This window comes from Oncorhynchus keta, chromosome 11, assembly GCF_023373465.1.
Source record: "Oncorhynchus keta strain PuntledgeMale-10-30-2019 chromosome 11, Oket_V2, whole genome shotgun sequence".
In the NCBI taxonomy this organism is placed as follows: Eukaryota; Metazoa; Chordata; class Actinopteri; order Salmoniformes; family Salmonidae; genus Oncorhynchus; species Oncorhynchus keta.
In genome coordinates, this window is record NC_068431.1 from 52,026,364 (window position 1) to 52,048,007 (window position 21,644).

At 44.0% G+C, this 21,644-nt stretch overlaps 1 protein-coding gene across 1 annotated transcript; it reads left to right on the plus strand.

Moving 5' to 3' along the window:
* Positions 1-414: 414 nt before the first annotated feature.
* LOC118390569 (RAC-beta serine/threonine-protein kinase-like) lies at positions 415-21,510 on the plus strand. The gene is made up of 14 exons (XM_035781260.2): positions 415-781; positions 1,979-2,143; positions 2,342-2,470; positions 2,717-2,828; positions 3,041-3,188; positions 10,939-11,070; positions 11,572-11,637; positions 11,768-11,836; positions 13,046-13,168; positions 13,541-13,669; positions 16,575-16,789; positions 16,997-17,084; positions 18,858-18,960; positions 19,744-21,510. Exons 2-14 carry the CDS (start codon positions 2,098-2,100, stop codon positions 19,821-19,823), a joined length of 1,440 nt encoding a protein of 479 aa, XP_035637153.1. The 5' UTR covers positions 415-781; positions 1,979-2,097; the 3' UTR covers positions 19,824-21,510.
* The last annotated feature ends 134 nt before the right edge of the window (positions 21,511-21,644 follow it).

Sequence of the window (21,644 nt, forward strand, 5' to 3'; positions counted from 1 at the left end):
TATAAATGTGAAGCATCCGTTTGGCGTTTCCACTCACTACCAAATTTGGTGAAGAGAGGAAGCTTGCAGTGGGAGAAGACGTTGCGGGATTAAGTTTGACCGACTTTCTGCACATTTTCTCCTCGATTTAAACATGAGATCTCAATAGTTTTCTGTTTCCGAAACTAAAATCTGTAACAAACAGAGTGTACTAAGCTATGTGAACTTTACCCTTTGCAACTTTTTCAAAAAATGCCGTTGTTTAGAAGGAGTACAAGGGCGAATATAGTTATTGCACAAGCGCACTTCACAGAGTTGGTGGACATATGCAAATAATGCTAGTACGCGCCAATAGGACCTGGCTATCTCGTGCTTTGCTCTGACCACCTCCTTGCTTGTTTTTCCCTCCCTGCTTGTTCTGATTAATTTCTTCCCATAGGAAATGACAGGCTCTGGTATATCTTGGGTTGGTTAAAACAATGTTTGATTTGCCTTCTTGCTCAGGCTGACGCCCGTAAATACGTACCCCGTCTGCGTCATTTCCGTTTGTACACTTTTTTTGGGGGGGGGTATTCCTTCTCGGATGTCCTGTAAATTACTGGATTGAGCCTAAAAAATAAACTGACCTAAACAAGAACAACGTGGAGAGAAAACAGCTTAGAAATACGCATTTATACTTTTTACAGTTTTGGTCATTTTAATTGAAAGAGCAAATAGCTTGATACTGCTATGCTGCGTACATACTAGAAGACTAGTGCACCCTGACTCAAACACGCCACCGCAGAAAACGGTCGAAACTCAGGTAACGTTACGCGTTAGCTAGCTACACTGCAGAGAAAAAAAGGGCAACGCTACGTTAGCTGAGATAGCCTTGTTTGTAACGTTGCAGGGTTGACAGGGGGAACATGTAGACACCGATGAACCCTAATACCAGCCCATGGTGGGGAGTATTAATGGAAGTTAGCTACTATAACTGTTAGCTAGTTTAAGCTAGCTAACGTAAAAGGTTACATTAACAGTTAAATTGGAGTTTTCTGATGTTTGTTTCTTCAATATTGGCTCAAGAGTCGCTAAATCGCCAAGTTGTTTCCAAAGAAGGTCAATTTGTACGTTACGTTTTCGTTTCGGTTGCGGGTGGGAAAGTGACAGGTGTTGTTGTCAGTCCTCGTCCAAGCATAGTTGAAGCTGGGCTTGTCAGCTAACGCTGGCTAGCTGCTATGATGAGAGGGTTACTAGCTAGTGTCGTGTGTGCTTCTTACCAAAAACAGGAATAGCCTATTTAACTTTACAGATAGAAGTGTCAAAACAACATTTAGACAGTTTATGCCATGCCGTTTCAATTTTCTATTTAAATGTAGCAAGCTACAGATCAACCATCCGTTGATTGCCAACAAAACCGAGAAGTTATTGATTGGAGCCATTGCGCTAAAGTTAGCTAGCTAATGTTAACTGTTTAGCTGTAGCACGTTAACGTTAGTTACGTCAAGTTTCAGCCTGATTTTTCCAGCATGTCTTGACTCTCAGCGTCTCAAGTCAGCCTGAAACTTGATGTAGCCTAGCTAACTAATTTGCCATCTTTATTTAGTGTCGGACAGTGTTTATTTTAGCTCTGTGTTAAACAGCTGATTTGACGGTGTCTGCTAGCCAAGCTAACAGACCAATTCGAACTCTAATGCTCTCTGTACACCCATTGCAACACTTTCTCCCTCCCAGCCATGCTCGTGTGCTTACTGGTAACCTCTGCCACATTTCTTTGCTAATCTGTTTTTGCAGCACCAATAAAGTCTTGCCCCAGCGTCAAATATAAGCTATGCTTAATAAAAGTTGTAGTTTTTTGTCATTCATCCAGAAAGGTTAGGTGCCAATAATTTTGTCTGGAAAATCATATTGGATGCAAAATGCAATTAATCTCTGCTCATCTCTTCATACTCTGTGTAGGCTAGCCTATGTCGGCTAGCTGTCATTAATATTCCTCTCATGTTGTGGTTTGTTTGTCTAGGTGCTGGGTTATTGTAAACACTGACACCCTCCTGACAGTCCAAGTCACTCAGGCCCCCCTCCCTTAACCCCACCCGTTCCCCTCCCCTACCCCCTTCCACGACCATCCCACCCTTGACTATGAATGAGGTCAGCGTAGTCCGAGAAGGATGGCTCCACAAGAGAGGTGAGGACACACAATGATTATTATTCACAGCTAATATAATCACTTTCAAAACACAATTTCTGACACAGCCAGGCAGAGAAACAACCATTCCAGGCTGTATGTAGTTGCCACTGAATGTACATTGTGGCTGACCTCAGACTAGGCTATATGAGAGTTTTCAGGGGGTGTATACTCAATCCCACTTGTCTCTCTGTGCAGGTGAGTACATTAAGACTTGGAGGCCGCGCTACTTCATCCTAAAGAGTGACGGCTCCTTCATCGGCTACAAAGAGAAGCCTGAGCTGTCTGTCCAGAGCTTGCATCCGCTCAACAACTTCTCAGTGGGAGGTGAGGGTCCTTCAAAGGGAAAAGTTTATTGTTGATGTCCTGTGCTCTTGCCTCCGGCAGTGTTTTGTTATTTTGCTGGGTGTTTAGTGCCACCTCTGTACATACAATTTAAATGAAATGTTTGTGTTTTCAAGGCTAGATGTTGCTTTGGGGATCTTCACACACTTCACAAATTAAATGAGGTAAAAACACGGGATTGCGGCATTAAAACATTTGTAATGCCGTAATCCCCCCCTTTTGTCCCAGAATGCCAGCTGATGAAGACAGAGCGGCCCAAGCCTAACACATTCGTTATCCGCTGCCTGCAGTGGACAACAGTCATCGAGAGGACCTTCCATGTAGAAAGCAATGCAGAGAGGTAATTAGGGGATAGGGGCAACTATGAGGTGTAAGAATGGGCCAATGGAAGGGGTAGATAAGAGTGGGGAGGAGGGATAACATTCAACATAGAGGTGGAGGGAGGGATGGATATGTTTCTTTAAGTCATCGGCAAAAGTGATTCGAAGGAATTCTACAAGCTCACTATGGTGTAGTAATTGCACATTATTTGGGTATGTGTGTGTGTGTCAGAGAGGAGTGGATGCGTGCCATCCAGGCGGTGGCTAATGGGTTGAAGGTGCGAGAGGAGGAAGAGCCCATGGACCTGTTTGGCTCTCCCAGCGACAACAGCAGCATGGAGGAGATGGACGTGGCCATGTCCAAGACCCGCTCCAAAGTGGTGAGTGTGTTTCTATGAGACAACATGTTCACTCAGATTATTCTTCCAATATGGTTGGGTGCTAAATCCTGGTTTGTTCCTACCAGTGGCGGTCGGTGACATTTTTAAGATGAGGGAGGATGATCCATTTTTTATGAGCATTGGCTTATTTCTATTACAGCATATTGGATGATTCCATTCACCCAGCTCAATGTAACATCGATAGGTTTAGGCTACTACATGATATTAGAATGTTCCATATACATATCATGAGGTTGCTACAACCTAGCTTATGACTGAATGTTTACAAAGCATGTGCACAAGTTGAGAGAAAATATGTCGTCAAGGTGAGACAGTAACACATTCAATACCGCCTTGCACACTCTTGCCTGCCTCTAGCTGATCTAGGGTGTAATCATTAGTCCCAACAGTTGCAAACAAGAGTTTCTATTGGACAAATGTAGGTATGTTTCTCTTTCGTTCCATTTGCTTCTGTTTACTAAATGTTTTTTAATAGCATCTGTGGAATGAATACACCCCTGATCACACACAAACAGTTAACTTTCATAGCAGCTACACATTTTGGTTGTAGAATTCCTTAAACCTTAATATCATAACTGCTACACACAGCCTACATCGTTTTCATCATGTTATCTTACATTTTATTTCTCACAAGCACTGAATACAACAGGTGTAGATCTTACAGTGAAATGCTTACTTACAAGCCCTTAATCAACAATGCTTTAAGAAGTAAAAAAAAGTGTTAAGTAAAAAATAGATAAGTAGAAAATAAAAGTAACAAATGATTTGGCGCAGCAGTGAAATAACAAATGAGGCTATATACAGGGGGTACCGGTACAGAGTCAATGTGCGGGGGTACCGGTTAGTCGGGGTAATATGTACATGTAGGTAGAGAGAAAGTGACTATGCATAGATTATAACAGAGAGCAGCAGCATAAGAGGGGTTTGGGTAGCCCTTTAATTAGCTGTTCAGGAGTCTTATGGCTTGGGGGTAGAATCTGTTAAGAATCCTTTTGGACCTGGACTTGGCGCTCTGGTACCGCTTGCTGTGCGGTAGCAGAGAGAACAGTCTTTGACTCGGGTGGCTGGAGTGTTTGACCATTTTTAGGGCCTTCCTCTGACACAGCCTGGTATAGAGGTCCTGGATGGCAGAAGCTTGGCCCCAGTGATGTACTGGGCCGTACGCACTACCCTCTGTAGTGCCTTGCGGTCGGAGGCCGAGCAGTTGCCGTACCAGGCAGTGATGCAACATGGTCTCGATGGTGCAGCTGTCGACCTTTTGAGGATCTGAGGACACATGGCATGTCTTGTCTCCTGAGGGGGAATAGGCTTTGTCATGCTCTCTTCACGACTGTCTTGGTGTGTTTGGACCATGATAGTTTGTTGGTTTTGTGGACACGAAGGAACTTGAAGCTCTCAACCTGTTCCACTACAGCTCGTCGATGAGAATTGGGGTGTGCTCGGTCCTCCTATTCCTGCAGTCCACAATCATCTCCTTAGTCTTGATCACATTGAGGGAGAGGTTGTTGTCCTGGCACCACACAGCCAGGTCTTTGACCTCCCTATATGCTGTCTCATCGTTGTCCGTGATCAGGCCTACCACTGTTGTCATCGGCAAACTTCATGATGGTGCTGGAGTTGTGCCTGACCATTATGAGTGATGAGTGAACGGGGACTGAGCACGCACCCCTGAGGGGCCCCCGTGTTGAGGCTCAGCGTGGCGGATGTGTTGTTAACTACCCTTACCACCTGGGGGCGGCCTGTCAGGACATCCTGGATCCTGTTGCAGAGGGAGGTGTTTAGTCCCAGGGTCCTTAGCTTATTGATGAGCTTTGAAGGCACTATGGAGTTATGGAGGGTACTATGGTGTTTTATTTCTTTCATCACATTCCCAATGGGTCAGAAGTTTACATATACTCAATTGGTATTTGTTAGCATTGCCTTTAAATTGTTTAACTTGGGTCAAATGTTTCGGGTAGCCTTCCACAAGCTTCTCACAATAGGTTTGGGGAATTTTGGTCTGTTCCTCCTGATAGAGCTGGTGTAACTCAGTCAGGTTTGTAGGCCTCCTTGCTCGCACACGCTCTTTCAGTTATGCCCACATTTTCTATGGGATTTAGGTCAGGGCTTTGTGATGGCCACTTCAATACCTTGACTTTGATGTCCTTAGGCCATTTTGCCACAACTTTGGAAGTATGCTTAGGGTCATGACCCATTTGCGACCAAGCTTTAACTTCCTGACTGATATTTTGAGATGTTGCTTCAATATATCCACGTAATTATCCTCCATCATGAAGCCATATATTTTGAAGTGCACCAGTCCCTCTTGCAGCAAATAGTACGATCGTTGTCCCCATGTGCAGTTGCAAACTGTAGTCTGACTTTTTTATGATGGTTTTGGAGCAGTGGCTTCTTCCTTGCTGAGCGGCCTTTCAGGTTATGTCGATATAGGACTTGCTTTACTGTGGATATCGATACTTTTATACCGTTTCCTCCAGCATATTTACAAGGTCCTCTGCTGCTGTTCTGGGATTGATTTGTACTTTTCTCACCAAAGTATGTTCATCTCTAGGAGACAGAACGCGTCACCTTCCTGAGCGGTGTGACTGCTTTGTGGTCCCATATTGTTTATACTTGCGTACTATTGTTTGTGCAGATGAACATGGTACCTTCAAGGATGATCCAGACTTGTGGAGGTCTTGGCTGATGTCTTTAGATTTTCCCATGATGTCAAGCAAAGAGGCACTGAGTTTGAAGGTAGGCCTTGAAATACATTCACAGGTACACCTCCAATTGACTCAAATGATGTCAATTAGCCTATCAGACGCTTCTAAAGCCATGACATAATTTTCTGGAATTTTCCACGCTGTTTAAAGGCACAGTCTTTGGCACAGTGTATGTAAACTTCTGACCCACTGGAATTGTGATGCAGTGAAATAATCTGTCTGTAAACAATTGTTGGAAAAATTACTTGTCATGCACACAGATGTCCTAACCGACATGCCAAAACTATAGTTTGTTAACAAGAAATGTGTGGAGTGGTTGAAAAATTTGTTTTAAAGACTCCAACCTAAGTGTATGTAAACTTCCGATCAACTGTAGGTGTTCCTTTTGTCCAGGTTGTATAGGGCAGTGTTGAGTGCAATAGAGAATGCATCATCTGTGGATCTGTTGGGGCGGTATGCAAACTTGAGAGGTTCTAGGGTTTCTGGGATGATGGTGTTGATGTGAGCATTGACCAGCCTTCCAAAGCACTTCATGGCTACAGACGTGAGTGCTACAGGTCGGTAGTAATTTAGTCAGGTTACCTTAGTGTTCTTGGGCACAGTGACTTTGGTGGTCTGCTTGAAACATGTTGGTATTACAGACTCAATCAGGGACTGGTTGAAAATGTCAGTGAATACATGCTTGGAGTACATGTCCTGGTAATTCCGTCAGGCCCTGCAGTCTTGTGAATGATTAAGTCATCCGGAACAGCTGGTGCATGTTTGTTACTTGCTTTAAAGCGAGCATAGAAGCAATTTAGCTTGTCTGGTCGGTTTGTGTCACTGGGTGGCTCGCGGCTGTGCTTCCCTCTGTAGTCTGTAATAGTTCACAAGGCTTACGTCATCCAACGAGCACCGGAGCCGGTGTAGTACAATTCAATCTTAGTCCTGTATTGATGCTTTGCGTGTTTGATGGTTCGTTGGAGGGTATAGCGTGATTTCTTAAAAGCTTCCGGGTTAGATTCCCGCTCCTTGAAAGCGGCAGCTCTACCCTTTAGCTCAGTGTGGATGTTTCCTGTAATCCATGGCTTCTGGTCGGGGTATGTACGTACGGTCATTGTGGGGACGACGTCATTGATGCACTTATCGACGAAGCCAGTAACTGATGTGGTTTGCTCCTCAATGCCATCGGAAGAATCTCAGAACATTTCCCAGTCTGTGCTAGCAAAACAGTCCTGTAGCTTAGCGTCTGCTACATCTGACCGCTTTTTTATTGACCAAGTTACTGGTGCGCCCTGCTTTAGTTTTTGCTTATAAACAGGAATCGGGAGGATATAATTATGGTCAGATTTGCCAAATGGAGGGCGAGGAAGAGTTTAGTACACGTCTCTCTGTGTGTGTGGAGTAAAGGTGGTCTAGAGTTTTTTTTCCCCCTTTTGGTTGCACATTTAACATGTTGGTAGAGATTAGGTAGAACGGAAGTTTCCCTGCATTAAAGTCCCTGGCCACTAGTAGCGCCGCCTCTGGATGAGCATTTTCCTGTTTGCTAATGGCCGTATACAGCTCATTGAGTGCGGTCTTAGTGCCAGCATCTCTTTGCAGAAGACGCTGTACTATCCTGCCGAAAAAGCTTAACCTGCCAGCTGTATGTTAATCATGTTGTCGTTCAGCCACGACTCTGTGAAACATAAGATATTACAGTTTTTAATGTCCTGTTGGTAGGATATACATGCTCGTAGTTTGTCTATTTTATTATCGATTGATTGTACGTTGGCTAATAGGACCGACGTTTAAGGTAGATTACCCTTTCTGCGACAAATCCTTACAAGGCACCCGGACCGTCGTCCACGATATGTCTTTTCCTCCTTCGAATGACGGTGAGGGCCCTGTCGAGCGTCTGAGGTAAATCCTCCCCGTCCGACTCTTTGAAGAATTCCTCCAGTATGAGGTGAGTAATCGCTGCCCTGATATCAAGAAGCTCTTTTCGGTCATAAGATACTGTGGCAGAAACATTATGTACAAAATAAGTTACAAATAACTAGAAACAAAACATACACAATAGCACAATTTGGTTATGGGATCGTAAAACAGCAGCCATCTCCTTCGGTGCCATTTATTATCCGTATTACATTAGCTTACGTCATAGTTAGTCAACATAGCTACTAGAGCTAACGCGTTAGTAAACTTGCTACAATCATGCAGTACGGTCATCAAGCAGTTTAGCAGTTACATCAGCAGGCCCGGTGGCAATAAATTCATAAAACCAAAAGCTTACCTTGACTTGAAAGAGTTCCAGTGTTGGATAGCCAGCTAGCTAACATAGCATGCTTCTGTTTGATCCTGGTGTTTGAGTAGGCTAAAATGGCTAGCTGCATTTGCTAGCTAAGTCAGTGACAAAAACATCTCTCCTTTGTGTCAACTGCTCACCACATTTTATGAACTGCAGGGCTAGCTAGCAGTAGCTTCTGCTTTTAGTACTGGATCCATTCTCTGATCTTTTGATTGGGTGGACATGTCAGTTCATGCTGCAAAAGAGCTCTTATAGAGTTCTAAACTTGAAATATGAATATCCTTGTTCATGGTATGGAGGGATAGAGGGGAATGCAGAACGTTTATGTTCTGTCTGAACATGTTATTGTTAGACATCAGGTATCCTATGGAAAGGAGAAGGCCCACAGTCTGGTTTCTACCCCAAAAGTGAATGGTTATCTGTAGGAGGAATGTATATGGTGGAGTCAATTAAGTGTGAATATGAGCCAGGGGCTTGGAATGTTACCGAGTAAGGGAAAGGCCATCACATGGTTGCGGTCACGGATAAGAGTGGAGAGCTGTGGATTAGTGAGGAATGGGTGCTGAGGTCAGGTCACATTAAGGGAGAAGGAACCGTTTATTACCAACATTATTTTCCTGCCTAGCAATAAAGGTGTAATGTTTAGCGAAGAGGAAGAGACTTTACCTAAAGTGTGGTGTGTGTGTATATATACACAATTGTGCTGGTGGGAACATGTCTTTGTCTCTTCAGCTGTCTGACCCATTGGGTGAATAAACGTTTTATAGTTGTCTGTTAGGTTCTAAATAAACAAGAGTAAATACTAACAACCTCCTAGGTTTTAGGATTGAAGCAAATGTACCCTGAGGAGGATGGAAACTAGCTGTCCTCCGGCTACACCATGGTCCTACCCTACAGAGTGCTGTTGAGGCTACTGTAGACCTTCATTGCAAAATAATAATTATTTGGTGACCTGTGGATATACACTGCTCAAAAAAATAAAGGGAACACAATGGAACTCCAAGTCAATCACACTTCTGTGAAATCAAACTGTCCACTTAGGAAGCAACACTGATTGACAATAAATTTCACATGCTGTTGTGCAAATGGAATAGACAACAGGTGGAAATTATAGACAATTAGCAAGACACCCCCAATAAAGGAGTAGTTCTGCAGGTGGTGACCACAGACCACTTCTCAGTTCCCATGCTTCCTGGCTGATGTTTTGGTCACTTTTGAATGCTGGCGGTGCTTTCACTCTAGTGGTAGCATGAGAAGGAGTCTACAACCCGCACAAGTGGCTCAGGTAGTGCAGCTCATCCAGGATGGCACATCAATGCGAGCTGTGGCAAGAAGGTTTGCTGTATCTGTCAGCGTAGTGTCCAGAGCATGGAGGCGCTATCAGGAGACAGGCCAGCACATCAGGAGACGTGGAGGAGGTTGTAGGCGGGCAACAACCCAGCAGCAGGATCGCTACCTCCGCCTTTGTGCAAGGAGGAGCAGGAGGAGCACTGCCAGAGCCCTGCAAAATGACCTCCAGCAGGCCACAAATGTGCATGTGTCTGCTCAAACGGTCAGAAACAGACTCCATGAGGGTGGTATGAGGGCCCGATGTCCACAGGTGGGGGTTGTGCTTACAGCCAAACACCGTGCAGGACGTTTGGCATTTGCCAGAGAACACCAAGATTGGCAAATTCACCACTGGCGCCCTGTGCTCTTCACAGATGAAAGCAGGTTCACACTGAGCACATGTGACAGTCTGGAGACGCCGTGGAGAACGTTCTGCTGCCTGCAACATCCTCCAGCATGACCGGTTTGGCAGTGGGTCAGTCATGGTGTGGGGTGGCATTTCTTTGGGGGACCGCACAGCCCTCCATGTGCTCGCCAGAGGTAGCCTGACTGCCATTAGGTACCGAGATGAGATCCCCTTGTGAGACCATATGCTGGTGCGGTTGGCCCTGGGTTCCTCCTAATACAAGACAATGCTAGACCTCATGTGGCTGGAGTGTGTCAGCAGTTCCTGCAAGACGAAGGCATTGATGCTATGGACTCGCCCGCCCGTTCCCCAGACCTGAATCCAATTGAGCACATCTGGGACATCATGTCTCGCTCCATCCACCAATGCCACGTTGCACCACAGACTGTCCAGAAGTTGGCGGATGCTTTAGTCCAGGTCTGGGAGGAGATCCCTCAGGAGACCATCCGCCACCTCATCAGGAGCATGCCCAGGCGTTGTAGGGAGGTCATACACACTACTGAGCCTCATTTTGACTCGTTTAAGGACATTACATCAAAGTTGGATCAGCCTGTAGTGTTGTTTTCCACTTTCATTTTGAGGGTGACTACAAATCCAGACCTCCATGGGTTGATACATTTGATTTCCATTGATAATTTTTGTGATTTTGTTGTCAGCACATTCAACTAAAAGTATTTAATAAGAATGTCATTCATTCAGATCAAGGATGTGTTATTTTAGTGTTCCCTTTATTTTTTTATGCAGTGTATTTAGTATAGTTTGTTCATATGCTAGCTGGGGGCCCCACGACCTCCGTGGGGCTCCATAGGGGCCCCCCGACCTCCATAGTTTTTAAATAAACTATTGGGGGGATGAATCGACCTGTTCTGAATATTGGGTAAGGACATGCCCCCCATCCCCTGTGGCAATTTTGTCTATGGTGTGAATGATCTGTTGTAAAGTATCATAGTTCATCATCAATGTGTTTGGCTGGGCTGGGTTACATAAGATTAGATGGTTGAATTTTCAACCCTGTTTCAGACGATGAGTGACTTTGACTACCTGAAGCTGCTGGGGAAAGGCACATTTGGCAAGGTTATCCTGGTGAAGGAGAAAGCAACGGGGATGCACTACGCCATGAAGATCCTGCGCAAGGAGGTCATCATCGCTAAGGTAAAGAAATAGTCCTAACCTATACCACTTTACAGTGGTGAAGACTACTGGCCATCAATTTATTGGGAAATTACGATCCTTTGGTATTAGGCCTAATCTAGTTAGTCCGATTGTCCTGTATATGGTATTTTTAGGTGGTGAGTGGTATATTTAAGCAATAAGGCCCGGGGGGGGTGTGGTATGTGGCCAATATACCCCAGCTAAGGGCTGTTCTTATGCGCAACGTAGAGTGCTAGGACACAGCCCTTAACTGTGGTATATTGGCCATATACCACAACCCCCCTAGGTGCCTTATTGCTATCATAAACTGGTTACCAGTGTAATTAGAGCAGTAAAAATAAATGTTATGGTATACGGTTTGATGTGCCAGTGAGCATTCAGGGCTCGAACCACCCAGTTTATAATTAGTTATAAGCTAAGGGTCTAAGTACTGTGTTTTGGTGTTTATTGTTGCTGTGAAAGGCTGGCCCTCTGATCTTATTTGTGTAAATGTCTGTCCAGGATGAGGTTGCGCACACGGTTACAGAGAGCAGAGTGTTACAGAACACCCGTCATCCCTTCCTCACAGTGAGTGTTCTGTGTTACTGTCAACCTATTACGTGTGCTGGTCCAAAACAGAACACCCACACATGCTGTTTATTTATAGGAGGGCTTGCAGGATGGGAAATTGATCAATTGTCTCATTCCACTCTTCCAGACACTGAAATACGCTTTCCAGACTCATGACCGATTATGTTTTGTGATGGAATACGCCAACGGAGGAGAGGTGGGCGTCCCAATGACACACACACACACACACAAACATGAATGTGTAATTACAGTTTTATCAATTGTTTGAACACTGATTGAACCGTATCCATATGGCCAAAATATATATATTTCTTTTTAATTATTATTTTATATTTTTCTACAAAAGTTTGTCATTTCACATTGTTTTCATGCTAAATGTTAAACACTTTTTTTGCAAAACATTTGACACAAATCTCCATTGCAAGAGAGAAAAAAATAAATGTGCACCCCAGGACCAGAATTAAGAAACACTGATCTGGTGAAATGACCATTTGATGACGAATGATACCATTCGGATGGATTCAGATAGACCTTTGTTTGGTGAGCATGTGTTCTAAGGGTGTTAGTTTGTTTTCTAAAATACATTTTCTCATTGACAATTTAGATGTTAATCTATGGAGGATGGTAGCTGACTCTATAGCCACTCCTATCTGTCATGTCTTTAATATGAGCATAGTGGAAAGTGCTTGCCCTCAGGCCTAGAGGGAAGCAGAAGTCATTCCGCTACCCAAGACTGGTAAAGCGGGCTTTACTAGTTATAATAGCAAACCTATCAACTTGCTGACAGCTCTTAGCAAACATTTAGAAAAATGTTGTTTCACCAAATACAATGCTATCTCGCTGTAAACAAATTAACAAGACTATCAGCAAGCTTAGAGAAGGGCACACGTGTACTGGACTGACACAAATGACTGATGATTGGTTGAAAGAAATTGATAAAGAGATTGTGGGAGCTGTACTGTTACATTTCAGTGCAGCATTTGATATCCAACCTGTAACATATTGTGGATTCAGAGCTATCTATCTAATAGAACTGTGTGTTTTCTTTTAATGGAATCTTCTATAATGTCAAACATGTTACATCTGGTGTATGGCAGGGAAGCTCTCTAGGCCCTCTTTTCTATTTTTACCAATGACCTGTTGCTACTGGAATAAAACAGAATGTGTGTTCATGTATGCTGATGATTCAACCACATGCGTTCACACAGATAGTGTGAAAGGTATTTTAAGTTTTGGTGGTGTTAGTGTATTTAGCAAGAGAAATGTTTTGTTTTGGCAAACACTTGCAGTTTAGTGGCTGTTGCAGAAATCGTGTTCAAGCAATCAAGGACATTTTTTATATTAAAGCATCTCAAATGAATAATTTCACCTTTTTTACACTCTCTTGCTGTATTTTTCCCTACAGCTCTTCTTCCACCTGTCTCGGGATCGCGTGTTCACGGAAGACCGGGCCCGTTTCTATGGCGCTGAGATTGTATCTGCATTGGAGTACCTCCACTCTCGTGATGTGGTATACAGGGACCTGAAGGTAAGCACTATCTGTCTTGATTTTGTCCTGCTCTTTGCTCCCTTCATACATCAAAGGATTTAGTTTTTTCAAATTGTATTAATAATCATGCCTTGTGTAAATTCTCAAGACGTTTACAAAAAGTACCATTTGACCATTCTCACAGTTGTTGGTGTGACATGTGAAGCACAACTTTTTAAAATCAATTGACACCCGAAAATGGGATGACCTGGATGGCTGATTCCGTTTGCTAGCGAGCCATCAAGATCATCATATAAGTCGGTGTTCTCTCAGGATGCAGACTGATTTTAACTTACTCAACTGTAACCTTTGATAGTGACATCACCAGGCACTCTGTTCTAATGTCTCATCCATCCTGGTGTCTTTTCTCAGCTGGAGAATCTAATGCTGGACAATGACGGACATGTTAAAATCACCGACTTTGGGCTATGTAAGGAAGGTATCACGGATGGCGCCACCATGAAGACCTTCTGTGGCACCCCAGAGTACCTTGCACCGGAGGTGAGGGCACGGTGCTGGGCATGGCTAGTGCAACATTGTTATTCTTAAAAATTAAATAACTCCTTATTTACATAAGTATTCATACCCTTTGCTATGAGACTCAAAATTGAGCTCAGGTGCTTCCGGTTTCATTGATCATCCTTGAGATATTTCTAAAACTTGCTTCAACAAAGTGCTGAGTAAAGGGTTTGAATACTTATGTATATGTAATTTTTCAGTTTTTATTTTTAATAAATTAGCTAACATTTCTAAACCAATTTTGCTTTTTCATTATGGATATAGATTGATGAAAAAAAATATTTAATCCGTTTTAGGTTAAAACAAACTATATATATATATATATCACACACACACACACACACCATTTGACGCACAAAACAATTTAGGCAACCGGGATCTTGATTTGTCTATTTATTTAACTTGGCAAGTCAGTTAAGAACAAATTATTATTTAAAATGACGGCCTAGGAACAGTGGGTTAACTGCCTTGTTCAGGGGCAGAAGGACAGTTGTTTTTTACCTTGTTAGCTTTGGGATTTGATCTAGCAACCTTTCGGTTACTGGCCCAATGCACTAACCTCTAGGCTACCTGCCGCCCCTATACAGTATATCGCCCAAGCCTAACTGGGTGTGTAGCCTAAAGGTGTGTAGACTTATGTTCCAGCCCTACTCTAAATCAACTGCTCAACAGGACCTTGTTATGCTGACTCGGTTGTGTTTGAGCAGTGCTGGATCAAAAGACTGCACACCCAGTGACCTAGCTCTCCAGGTGGAGAGTTGATCACGTGTTTTATACAGTAACAGTGCTGTATATTTGACTTAAGGCATTTTTTCACAGTTATGGTATTGAGTAAAATTATACAAAGCTGGTATTGGTATCGAAGCTACATTCCTGAACACTTTGTCATCTAGCTAGTTTGTAATGAATTGTCTCGTAGGGGTATCCTAAACAAATGCACATGGACAAACTCATGCTTCATCCATCTATAGCCTAGCCACTATGCTACTAAACTCAGCAAAAAAAGAAACATCACTTTTTCAGAACCCTGTCTTTTAAAGATAATTTTGTAAAAATCCAAATAACTTCATAGATCTTCATTGTACAGGGTTTAAACACTGTTTCCCATGCTTGTTCAATGAGCCATAAACAATTAATGAACATGCACCTGTGGAACGGTCGTTAAGACACGAACCGCTTACAGACGGAAGGCAATTAAGGTCACAGTTATGAAAATTTAGGACACTAAAGAGGCCTTTCTACCGACTCTGAAAAACACCAAAAGACAGATGCCCTGCTCATCTGCGTGAACGTGCCTCAGGCATGCTGCAAGGAGGCATGAGGACTGCAGATGTGGCCAGGGCAATAAATTGCAATGTCCGTACTGTGAGACGCCTAAGACAGCGTTACAGGGAGACAGGACAGACAGCTGATCGTCCTCGCAGTGGCAGACCACGTGTAACAACACCTGCACAGGATCGGTACATCTGAACATCACACCTGCGAGCAGGTACAGGAGGGCATCAATAACTGCCCGAGTTACACCAGGAACGCACAATCCCTCCATCAGTGCTCAGACTGTCCACAATAGGCTGAGAGGCTGGACTGAGGGCTTGTAGGCCTGTTGTAAGGCAGGTCCTCACCAGACATCACCGGCAACAACGTCGCCTATGGGCACAAATCCACCGTCACTGGACCAGACAGGACTGGAAAAAGTGCTCTTCACTGACGAGTCGCGGTTTTATCTCACCAGCTCACCAGGATGATGGTCGGATTCGCGTTTATCGTCGAAGGAATGAGCGTTACACTGAGGCCTGTACTCTGGAGCAGGATCGTGGTGGTGTGTCCGTCATGGTCTGGCACAGCATCATCGGACTGAGCTTGTTGTCATTGCAGGCAATCTCAACACTGTGCGTTACAGGGAAGACGTCCTCCTCCCTCATGTGGTGCTCATCCTGACATGACTCTCCAACATGACAATGCCACCAGCCATACTGCTCGTTCTGTGCGTGATTTCTTGCAAGACAGGAATGTCAAGTGTTTTGCCATGGCCAGCGAAGAGCCCGGATCTCATCCCATTGAGCACGTCTGGGACCTGTTGGATCGGAGGGTGAGTGCTAGGGCCATTCCCCCCAGAAATGTCCGGAAACTTGCAGGTTCATTGATGGAAGAGGGGAGAAACATCTCACAGCAAGAACTGGTAAATCTGGTGCAGTCCATGAGGAGTGGAATGCACTGCAGTACTTAATGCAGTTGGTGGCCACACCAGATACTGACTGTTACTTTTGATTTTGGCCCCCCGTTTGTTCAGGGACACATTATTCAATTTATGTTAGTCACATGTCTGTGGAACTTGTTCAGTTTGTCTCAGTCGTTTAATATTATGTTCATACAAATATTTACACATGTTACGTTTGCTGAAAATAATCGCAGTTGACAAGTTGATGTTTCTTTTTTTGTGTGTAGTTTCCATCCTTTAGCCTACAGGAGAATGCTCATTGCTACACCTGCCTGATAATATGAACCCTGTAGTCTATAGCCTTTTTAGAGCCGGCCCTAAACTTATTTTTGCTAACATGGGCTCATTTCTGGAAAGGAATATTAGCAATTGTGTGGTGTGCAGACCTCCAAAATTGGTATTAAATTGTATTCCAAGTGCATTAAAAAGGTCTTAAAGTTTAAAATTCTACTTCATGGAACCTGCAGATATCCTGCTTAAGATTGGTTCTCTTATCTACTGACTCTCCATTGTTTAAAAAAAAAAGTTAATCTTAACGCAGTGAGCATTTAGATTGGAGGTATCCCACTCTATGCTAATGTCATCAATCGCCTATGGAACATTTATTTTGGAAGGCCCCCATAAAGTGACTAAGACCGTTTTTTCCCCCCTACCTCCCTGCACGTCAAGGTGCTGGAGGACAATGACTACGGTCGCGCTGTGGATTGGTGGGGCTTGGGCGTGGTCATGTACGAGATGATGTGCGGTCGGCTGCCCTTCTACAACCAGGACCATGAGCGGCTGTTTGAGCTCATCCTCATGGAGGAGATCCGCTTCCCCCGGAACCTGGCCCCCGAGGGCAAGGCGCTGCTCGCAGGCCTGCTCAAAAAGGACCCCAAGCAGAGGTACGTCGTGGTGGGGTTGGGATATGGTTCTGTGTGACTGTTTGACTGGCCTGCTCAGGGAGGACACCATTTGTGTTAGGCTGGGTGTCTGCTCAAGAAAGGTGTATGTGCTCATGATTGCAGGCCTGCCCACACAGCCCCTAATGTAGTAGAAAATATTGGTGCGAATCGAGCTGGGTTCTCTGATATTCTGTTGTTCATTGACAGGTTAGGGGGAGGACCAGATGATGCCAAAGATGTGATGTCCCACAAGTTCTTCACCTCCATCAACTGGCAGGATGTGGTAGATAGGAAGGTGAGTGAATATAGACTGATAGATTAGTGGTACTGAATCAGTCAAATGGTGGCATTCCAGGTCATTTTGTTTGCACTTGTTTGACATCAACTGCTGAATGACTGATTCCCAAATGACCTTGCATCATCAATAAGTAAATTAATTAGCCTTGTCTGAGCTAGAACGCCCCATAGAGCAGGAGACGATCACTTGTTCCTGTAGCGTGAGGCAGCTTGATGTAGAAGTACCCCTCGTGCACCCCCTGGACAGGGTGCTAGTATTTCGCAGGGCCTAAAGCGAATTATTTTCCTTAATGCTGAGTGCTAAGCAGAGAGGATCCCGAGTCCTTTTCCTTGATGATTGGAATATGTTCAGAGAGACTGACGATACCATCAACAAGCTAACCACCTCCGTCGCCAGCTTCATAAGGAAATGCATCGGCAATAGTTGTCCCCAACAGTGAAGGTTCGCTGCGTCCCCCAATGAAAAGCCCTGGATTAAAACAGAGGTTGGCGCTGAACTAAAGAACAGGGCTACTGCACACAGGGCCATCACAGACAACCCTGAGGCTCCTACTGAGGACAGGAATAAGTACAAGAACTCCTGCTACGACCTCCGCAGAGTCATCAAACGAGCAACGGGACCATGTAAGAATAAAGTGGAACTATAATACACAGGCTCCGACCCTGTCGCCTGTGGGAGGGGCTACAGTCCATCCATTACGGATTACAAAGGAAGACCCAGCCGTGATCTGCCCAACTATGCCTCGCTACCAGATGAACTCAACCCATTTTATGCACACTTCGACAATAACACCACCATACTGTACGTGAAGGCCACCACTGGGTGATCTCTCTGAGGCCGATGTGAGTAAGGTCTTTAATCAGGTAAACACTCGCGGGGCCTGACTATTCCAGGGCATGTTCTCAGAGATCAGATCAGATTGCAGGCATATTCTCTTTGTCGGAGTCTGTAATCCACATGTTTTAAGATGACCGTCATTCCTGTTCCCAAGAACTCTAAGGCTTCATGCCACAATGACTACCACCCTGTAGCACTCACATCTGTAATCATGAAGTGCTTTGAAAGGCTGGTTATGGCACACATCATCCCAGACACCCTAGACCCAATCTAATTTGCATACTGCCATAACAGACGACGCAATCTCAATTGCATGTCACACTGCCCTCACCCACCTATACTGAACAAAAATATGAACTCAACATGTAAAGTGTTGGTTCCATGTTTTATGAGCTGAAATAAAATTTCTCTCTAAAATGTTGCACCCTTTTTTTGACTGTTAGTGAGCATTTCTCCTTTGCCAAGATAATCCATCCACTTGACAGGTGTGGCTGTTGCATATCAATAAGATGGTAAAACAATGTGATAATTACACAGGTGCACCTTGTGCTGGGGACAATAAAAGGCCGCTCTAAAATGGGCAGTTTTGTCTCAATGCCACAGATGTCTTGTGAATGTGACATTGAAACTAGTGCCAAGCAGAGAGGCATGAGGTCCCATTTTCAGAGTTTTTGGTATGACTCAACCTATCAATCTCCAGGCGGACACTTTAACCATAAGGCCACAGAGTTGGTTGCATCATAGATCGTTATTATTTGTAGATGGCAGTCAATCAGAATTTACCCACAACGCATCACACATTTGATGCTCTCGAACTCAGCCAATATCAATATGTTTTACAAGTCTTCTGAGATGGCAGAGGAAAGGTTGGTACTGTGATGGCTGTGATGTCTACTTCTGGACCATTTAGCCAATCTCTGCTCTCTACCTCAGCTGACTCCGCCCTTCAAGCCTCAGGTGACGTCGGAGACCGACACCCGCTACTTTGACGATGAGTTCACGGCACAGACCATCACAGTCACACCTCCAGACAAGTGTGAGTTTGTGTGTGTGTGTTTATGATTGCATGTGAGTTTGCAAGTGTTTTTTATTAGTGTGTAGCGAGATTTTCATCCAATTGGCGATAGATGTTTACGCGAGTATTCTAAAATGTACATAAAAACAAAAGTGCACAGTGATTAGCTTGATGCTCCTATCACCACCCTGTGAAGTTCACAACTTATTTTATCTATAGCCTAAAATAGGGCATGCTTTCCCGAGTCGTACTGGGTTGACCACACACCAAATCATTGACTCCCAAGTTTTGTTTTGATATGGATATTTGAGCATAAAGGTATTTCCACTGCCATTTCTTGCATTATTCATTTTGCTGACACAAAAAGATGCAGGGAATTGTCAGGGACATCACGATACTTAGGTGTCGATATGTATTGTGATTCTCGTGATTCTATACGCATTGCGATTCGATGTTCCAAACATATCGCTCGAATAAAAAAACATTAGCAGGTGCACGCACAATGCCGAAAACAAGTTTTTTTTTTTTTCAGTCAGGTAAATAAGTGCTGAAAACAAAATGTCTTGCTAATTAAAAAGATGGAGAACACGCTATGAATGAAAAATACTTTTTGGTGCAGGTACAGCCAAGTAGCGATATTGTCTTTACAATATATCGTCAAAAATAGTATCCCGATATGTAACTATAGATATTTTATTTATCCGACATATACTTTACTCGCATAAAAAGGTTGGATGGAAACCTGATTTATGCCACCAGCAGGGACGACGTTACGGCACTGACACTGTTTTCTCTGTTTTCCAGATGACAATCTGGACTGTGAGGACCCCAACCAGCCAGCGCACTTCCCCCAGTTCTCTTACTCCGCCAGCATACGAGAGTGACAGTCTCCACCATACACACTGGAGAGACCCATACCGCATCAGCTCACACTCGCGTCCACACTTGTAAAAAAAAAAAAAAAAGACTGCAGTCTTGAGACACCACAGGCTGATGGATCTCTGGTTACAGCAGGGATCTAAGTGCCTAGGCTTGCAGCCATCTTGTCTTCTCAAACTTCGCCTACACTATGGTCATGCACAAATGCAGCCTGTGAACCGCACAGGACCTCAGTACCTCACGTCGTCAGCAGCAGCAGTAGCACATCAGCCATGCACAGGGAGGACTAGAACCTATAGGTGGCGCTATAGGACACTACTGCTCCTCAGATTTGAGGCACTGATTTCTCATTTTGTTCTTCTCTCGCTCTTTCTTTCTCCCCTTGCTCCTCTCACACTAACCCAGTAACTCACAGAGCTGGGTAGAAGAGGAAAAAAGTCAAACTGATTATTTTCAAAAATGAGAAAATATTACACCACCACCACCCCCAATCCGATTGTTACAGTTGATAAGGAGTCATATTCCTGTGGTTTATTCAAGTGGTCTTTTTCTGGAACTAGCTGTTACCAATAGTGTTGAAGTGGTTCTACTGGGAGGGGGGGGGGGTACATTTGTGGTGGTGGTAACAATTTAAAGATGTTTCTCCCTCAATGTGTTTGACTATGCTTGGAGAAAAGCGATACGAAATTGAATGTCTGCATTTCATGTGTCAGAGTGCGGTCGTGTTTGTGTGTGAGCTAGCTGATTGACATAAACATGCCTGGCGAGTATAAGTAGATTAATTTGCCACGTCACACTACACGGATGTTTCCGACACTCAAGAACCTACTCTGGAATATGAGAAGATGCAGGACAGAGTACTACCATTTTAACTGTAATCCAATGAAATGAACTAGTATTACGTTCTTGTTTCTGACTGCTCGTTGTGAATAGAACAGCAAGTGCTACAGAGAAAAGGAATGGGATTTAGGGAATCACTGTACAAGGTGTATATGTACATTTTGTAAAACCCTGTTTTTAATTAAGGACTGGTCTCAACACCTCTGCTCTGAGACACACCAGCCATATGATTTACAAGGGTCGACGAGCACTGGGGCTGCTGTTACACAGGCAGCCCAATTGATATCTTATGACCAATCCCAGATATTTTTCAGAGCTGATTTAATTGGTCAAAGGATCAGAATTGTTCTACCTGTGTAAACGCAGCCTTATATACTTAAGCAGACCTCCTTTTACTCTAATTATAAGATTTGTATGTTTTATTGTTATCTTGTTGCTTCGCGCAAGTATTTTATTTTTTCAATTGTCATAAACATCTGCTGTACTATCAGAAATGGCCACACAGGTATTGATGAGTGGATCAGTGAAGAGTTGCCGTTCTGGTCACAACACCAGGTGTGTGTTGAATGTAATCACGCCTGCTCCTCGTTGCCTGGTCTCACTGCTGATGGTTGCTGGTCGAGACAAGGAGATTCAGGTTGTTCTCAAATATTCTGTTAGTCATTGTGAGCCTTGTCCATTGTGTGCCATTTTGAAATCATTTCTGAGAGGAACTTTTCTCTATTCCACCTTGCTGTTTCCCTGACCCCTTTGAAGACATTACTTCTCTCGTTTAAGAAAACCATTCATAAATGTCTAAATGAAAGTCTGTTTCCCCTGACTTATTTCAATTAAAGGATCTCATTGTATGTATTTTTTAGTTGTATACCGTGTGTGTGAGACACCTGTATGCATGTCACACCTGTCTGTTCAGGCTTGCATGTGTATTGTATAGCCCCCCTTCCACACGTAACATACTCACTTGGTGGAAACTGTAACAAGGCTCA

What these genes read in the sequence shown, in the direction of transcription:
- LOC118390569 (XM_035781260.2), top strand. Translation starts at nt 2,098, where the DNA reads ATGAATGAGGTCAGCGTAGTCCGAGAAGGATGGCTCCACAAGAGAG. An exon ending in AATACGCCAACGGAGGAGAG is followed by an intron (nt 11,837 to 13,045) that starts GTGGGCGTCCCA and finishes TTTTCCCTACAG; the next exon opens with CTCTTCTTCCACCTGTCTCG. An exon ending in TGGTATACAGGGACCTGAAG is followed by an intron (nt 13,169 to 13,540) that starts GTAAGCACTATC and finishes GTCTTTTCTCAG; the next exon opens with CTGGAGAATCTAATGCTGGA.